This window comes from Dermacentor silvarum, chromosome 8, assembly GCF_013339745.2.
Source record: "Dermacentor silvarum isolate Dsil-2018 chromosome 8, BIME_Dsil_1.4, whole genome shotgun sequence".
In the NCBI taxonomy this organism is placed as follows: Eukaryota; Metazoa; Arthropoda; class Arachnida; order Ixodida; family Ixodidae; genus Dermacentor; species Dermacentor silvarum.
This window is the reverse complement of record NC_051161.1, coordinates 176,097,860-176,103,859: the sequence shown is the minus strand read 5'-3', so window position 1 is coordinate 176,103,859 and position 6,000 is coordinate 176,097,860. Positions and strand designations below refer to the sequence as shown.

Sequence of the window (6,000 nt, the reverse complement as noted above, 5' to 3'; positions counted from 1 at the left end):
CCAACGACCGCCGCTTCGCGTCGGCGCGCCCGGGTTCAAGCGACCGCGCTGGCAAACAGAGAGAAAAAAAAAAAAAAAAAAAAAAACGTGATATTAAAAAAAAAAAAAAAAAAAATTTAGCCAGAGCAGGTTTCGAACCCACGCACGCAAGATCCTGAAGCGAACGCCGTAATCACTCAGCCAAACAGCCACGGTTCGAAAGAGTGTATACGTGCAAACCACATCATTGCGTTCGAGCGCCCTCGGTGAACGGAACCACCTAGAAACGCAGTACGCGCGAGCGGCGCAGCGTGGCGCCAGCGGTCAAACGCTGTACCTACTAGCAAAGAGTGTTGCTTCCGGGGGCACTCTCCAATTCTAGGTCACTCTACTACGGTGGCTAGATTGCCCCCCTCCCCTACCAGTAACAAAATGGCTGCTGACATTTTTACGAATGAGCGAGTTTTCTATGTCTGCAGCTGTGGCTCAAAACGCCCGATTACTCGCATATACTTTTGTCGGCATTGTTCTAAGCTGCGATGCGGCGACTGCGTTTCGCACGAGGTAAGTTATGACCGCATAGACTCACTGGACCGTTACAGACCCTGCCCTTTGCCAACTGGCAGCGTCACGCAACGAGTCGTAGTTTTCAATTAGCTGGTTTCACTTTTGTACTTTCGTGGACTGACTGCTCATTAGATGTGCACACTTTTTATTCGAGGCTCTGTGTTAATTCAGCACTGAATTTTCCGCACGATAGTTGTTCCTGATGCACACAATTTGAGCCATTTTTCGCTTTGTTTAAATTCAACCGTCAGTAAACTAGCCACAGGTGAAATTTAGTCGTCATGCTGTCAAGGCAGTCTGGGGTTGATCAGTGAGGCGGCATTGATTTGAATAGGCTGGTAAGTACAGGATGCGCGAGTTGTGGCTCGATTCTCGCCTTGCCCAGTGTCAGCCGTGTGTGATGATGATGACACGCTTCAGTTGCAACAAAAATATTATTTATTCAATGAAAAACTAGAACTTAGCGGTACTATGTGCTTCCGCTCGGCGCGTCTTGATGATGATGATTTATTGGCCTTTGAAACGGGGCGGTGACAATAGTCACCGAGCCTGCGTGATTTAATCAGCTATGCTATGCATGTTTTTCATCTAGCATTTTTGTGTACATTTCAATAAGCTTTTCTTTCCCCTCATTATCTACCTTGTACCTCTACCTAATACTCTAAACATCTCTTGCTTAACTTGACTGCTGACCAGTTGATGCTTCCGTCCACTTTAAACCCCAGTGCTTCTGGAAGTTAACTGTTCCCACTGGGTGCATTCCATTAGGATGTGTTGAGTGGTCTCAGGGTCTTTGCTGCAGCATGTCTCATCTAGTTCCGAATATGTGCTCCGGTATGTTTTCGTCCGTAGGCAACCGGCTCGACCCTCTAATAGCACGGCACTGTCCTTTGTGTTATTGTACAAATTTCCCCTTGTAATTTCTTTCTTCACATTCTTGTAAATATCCATTGACCTTCTTGTTTCCGTTCTTTCCATCCAATTCACTGTCTCGATTTCTTTCATTTTCTTTCTGATGACTCCTAGTTTTCTATTTACACTTTGAATTATCCTGTACTTGGTTGCCAACTTTCTTGACCTCTTCCTCCATTCTGTGTCCACGCTTTTCAGATACAGATACTTGTGCACTTTAGCCACCCATTTATTTTCATCCATGTCCCCCAGTCTTTCTACAAAACTAATTTTGCTCTGTGCTTCTCTGGCTTCAAAAGAAGCCCAACCCATGTCCCCTTCCATTGCCTCAATTGTGGTTTTACCGTGGGCTCCCAAAGCCAACCTTTGGGATCTTTGGTTAACTTCCAACCCCGACAAGATATCCGATTTTAAGCATAGAATGGCATTTGCGAACGTTAGCGCTGGCACCATTAATTCTTTCCAGATTCCACGCACCACCTCAAACTGTGGCCCCACAGTGCTCTGTGTGTCATTATTGCTGCATTCCGCTTCCCCTTTATTTTCAGGTTATCTCGGTGGGTGCTTGAGGAAGTCTTTCCTTAATTTATGTATTGACCCTTTTCACGGAGCAGTTTGTTCAAAAGAAACGAGATGGCGCTCTCGGAGACGCACCGCATGTGGCCTCAGTGACAGCGCACGAATACGAAACCATTACCGCTTCTACCTTGCTTCTGTGCGATCAGCTGTTTGTTTGGAAATGCAACTGATTTTTCACTAACGCAATGTGCTCCAATCACGCTTGATTGAGTCATGTGGATTGAAGATGTGTGCAGTAGTTGACTGCAAAAATAGTGACTGGCATATCAAGGAATATAATAAGTCTGTGCGGCAAAGTTCGCACACCGCTACTACAGCTGTCCGCGCGTGTTGCCGGCACTTTGAGATATACGGCTTTAATCAAGGATAAATAAATTTGCTCATCTGCCACTGTTATATCGCTAACCTTCGAAAAAAGGGTTTCAGTCCCGGATGAATGAAAAACTTTATCCCTCTTGCAAGGGAAGGGGGCAATGGGATGGAGGGTGGGGGGAGGAATGTCGGCAAGAGTGAGTACCCCAAGAGTAAGCGAGTTACTAGCGATAATACATCTTTGCTTTAAGGCATTACAATGCACAAAACAGCAAGTTTCAAGCGCTTTACGCAGCAAGAACGACTCTATCGGAACTGAGCACACGCGCGAGCAGGCAGAAAATAATCAGATAGTGACTGCACGGAGGAACTTTACTGAGTCAGAAATTGGACAAGCCGCTGCTTAAAAATATTTTCCAACTGAAGAACGAACAGAAAAACACTCTAATCTTGATTCAATTCATGAGCGGAAAGCTTGGATAGCTTAGAATACATATTGTTACGTGTGGAAAGACACACACGAAAGAGGCCATTTACAATATGTTTACACTGGAATCAAACCGCCAGGCCGACACCTTGCTCGCGCCAAAAGCCCAGACACACTTCATCGTCTTTCTCGCAGCGGCTCATCTCTTGAGCATCTCTAGATGATATCGTAATAATATTTAGCCTCGTTTTTAGAGCAAGCACTATATATGCTTCCCGCGCCGTTTGTATATAGCTTAATCAGCTTCGCAAACGCTTTTGAATGTTCTGTGAAGCTATGGCCAAAGCTTCCTGTCGTCCACTTAGTCACTGTCTACGATACGTCCCGGAACAGAGGTTTGCTAAGCTGCACCGGCGTCATACACATCCATTGTAAACACGGAAGCTACGGAGGCAGTTCAGGCAAGCAATGGACGCGTCACCACGTGATCAAACATGGCAGCGCCCACAGGACCGCTGCGAAAATGGTCAATACGCCGAGGTACTTATACTGTTTGACTATGTGTATGACTTGTTGAATTGACACTGTGTAATTACTCGTCTCTTCATTAAAGATCATAATTCCTGATTTCTCTATGCTAAACTTAAGGCCTACATTTGTCGCTGCGTTGCCACAGATATTCGCAAGTGTCTGTAAATCTCTTGGATTGTCCGCTAGTATCACTGTGTCATCCGAATACATCAGTCCAGGGACCTTCTGTCGCACCATTTGTCCATTACGCATGTAGGATAAATCAAACCCTAATTCTATGTTTTCCAGTCGTCTTTCTATGCCCTTAACATAAAGCGTGAACAACAATGGGTTGCTTCAGTCCTTGGTGAATTCCCACCACTTCATTACCTTTTCGACCTTCCCATACAACTTGTACTTGGTTGTCTCTATATATCTCCCTCAGCAGCTCCACGAAATCGTCATCTATGCCTTCGTGCTTAAAGGGCAACTCCGGCAATGTTTTGACCATGTCAAGCTAATAAAATAGCTCCTTCAACTCATTCAACAAAAAGAAAGCTAACCTAATGCAATTCGTCAGATCATGTAAAGAAAAGCCACGCGTCATCATCCTACAAGAGTGCGGGGCGGAAAAGAACATTCAAAACATGTCCTTTTTGGGGTACAGGGTTTCCAGGCCGACCCTGGACCCTGAGTTCAAACAAGCCAGGGCATTGCCACTCTCATCCGCAAAGACGTCAGCTTTGTGGAAAGGGGCGCCCCGACATATAAGAAAGGCCTGGAATTCATGCTCACAGAAATCGTTCCCAGTCTGGCCCTAAAGACCAACCTTTACATACTAAACTTCTACAGTTCCCCGACTGACAGACTCAGGAACTTTAACAAACTTCTCACATCAGCCGCGACGCAAGCCAAGACAGGCCGCTGATTGTTGCCGGAGACTTCAACGCGCACAGCACCGTCTGGGGCTACGCCACCAATGACAGGAAAGGGATTAACCTTGCCGAGTGCGCGGACACCCTAGGCATGCAACTCATCACGGACTCAAGGTTCCCGTCGCGCAGAGGCAACTCGCTTCAGAGGGACACCACCCCGGATCTGACGTTCCTCGGAAACGCTGACGGGTCGTGGGACAACCTGCAAGAGGATCTTGGCAGTGACCATTACATCCTAGAAATCAACGTCCGCATCACACCCACTCCTCCCAAACAACCTATGTCGACTGGGTCCTCTTCAGAAGAATGAGGGATAATGAGGACAGACAAGGATAAACCTTCGAAGAGCTCCTGGAAAATCTTAAAATTATGGTGGCCAACACTACTAAAGAAATAAGCGTGGACTTAGAGGTACCAGCTATGGACTCCAGACACGCACACCTCCTGGAGGCCAAGAACGCGCTAAGACAAAGATGGAAACAGCAGAAGCTAAACAGGAGGCTGAGGTCTAAATTAACGAAAATCAACAAAGAGATCGAAGAACACTCTAGAAAGTTGAATGCGCAGTCATGGGATCAGGTGTGTAATGAGGCGGACGGTAAAATGAGAAGGGGCAGCAAGTGGAGCCTTCTCAAGAACCTCTTCGCCGACCGCAACAAACTGACCAAGAGTAATGCCCGACTAACGATCGAAAGGCTCATTCATCTTCACACGAAAGAAGGCACGAGTCCGCGGCACTTCGCTGACACCCTGGCAGACATCTACCTGCCGGTAGAGCGCAAATCTGTCCCATGGGATGACCCGACACGCGAGTACAAGGGGACACCTCAACTCTCGCTGCATTGTCCTTTTGAAGTTTCGGGGATTGTGCACGCCCTTCACGACCTAAACGGACGCTCGGCCCCCGGCCCAGACGAACTAACAAGCAAACTACTCAGAAATCTAGATGACAAAGCCATACAAATCATTACGAGCAAAATTAATGAGGTATGGGCTGAAGGCTGGGTACTGGACGAATGGCGAACTGCCAATGTAGTCCTCATCCCCAAACCCGGAAAACCACTCCATGCAGAGAATCTGAGGCCCACCTCCCTTAGGTCGTGCCTCGTGAAGGTCGCAGAACATGCCATCCACAATAGAATTGGAGACCACATTGAAGAAAACGGTCTATTCCGCCACAATCTCATAGGCTTCAGAAAATCCCTATCGGCACAAGATGCCATGCTACTCATCAGGAGCGCCGTCATAGACAACAAATCCAGGGATGTAAAAGGCATCCTGGCGCTCAACCTAACCAAGGCCTTCGACACGGCCAGGCACGAACGAAATCTCCACTTTAGATCTTGGAGTAAATTTCCACAATTTTGTAAGATCGTTTTTGGATAACCGAATGGCCGCCAAAAACGTCGGACAAATCAGAAGCAGAAAGCATACGCTAGGTAACATCGGCACCCCGCAAGGGTCAATGCTTTTCCCGCTTCTTTTCAATATCGCAATGCACCATCTCGCACACAAACTCTCGAAAGTCCCGGGGATAGGGCACACGATTTACGCGGACGACATCACCATTTGGTCCCCGAGTGGCCCGCTAGGCATTCTGGAGCAGAACCTACAGCAAGCGCTGGACACCGCGGAAGCTTTCCTTACAAACACGGGACTGAAGCTCTCCACCAGAAAATCAGAGCTCCTCCTGAGGTTCATCTTACTTTCGCCCTATCCAACGGGAATTTTCTTAGTTCTAATCACTTGCTCTATGGCATTAATCAGCAGTGCCTTGCT

At 47.2% G+C, this 6,000-nt stretch overlaps 1 protein-coding gene across 2 annotated transcripts in view; it reads left to right on the top strand.

Moving 5' to 3' along the window:
• Positions 1–383: 383 nt before the first annotated feature.
• The window catches only part of LOC119461866 (dynactin subunit 4), a 245,552-nt gene continuing 239,935 nt past the window's right edge, over positions 384–6,000 (top strand). The window contains exon 1 of one of the 2 annotated variants that reach the window (XM_049672777.1): positions 384–543. In XM_049672777.1, coding sequence (XP_049528734.1) covers positions 412–543 — 132 coding nt within the window. In that variant the 5' untranslated portion in view covers positions 384–411. The remainder of the gene's footprint in view (positions 544–6,000) is intronic. The other variant, XM_037723239.2, reaches the window with a different exon arrangement.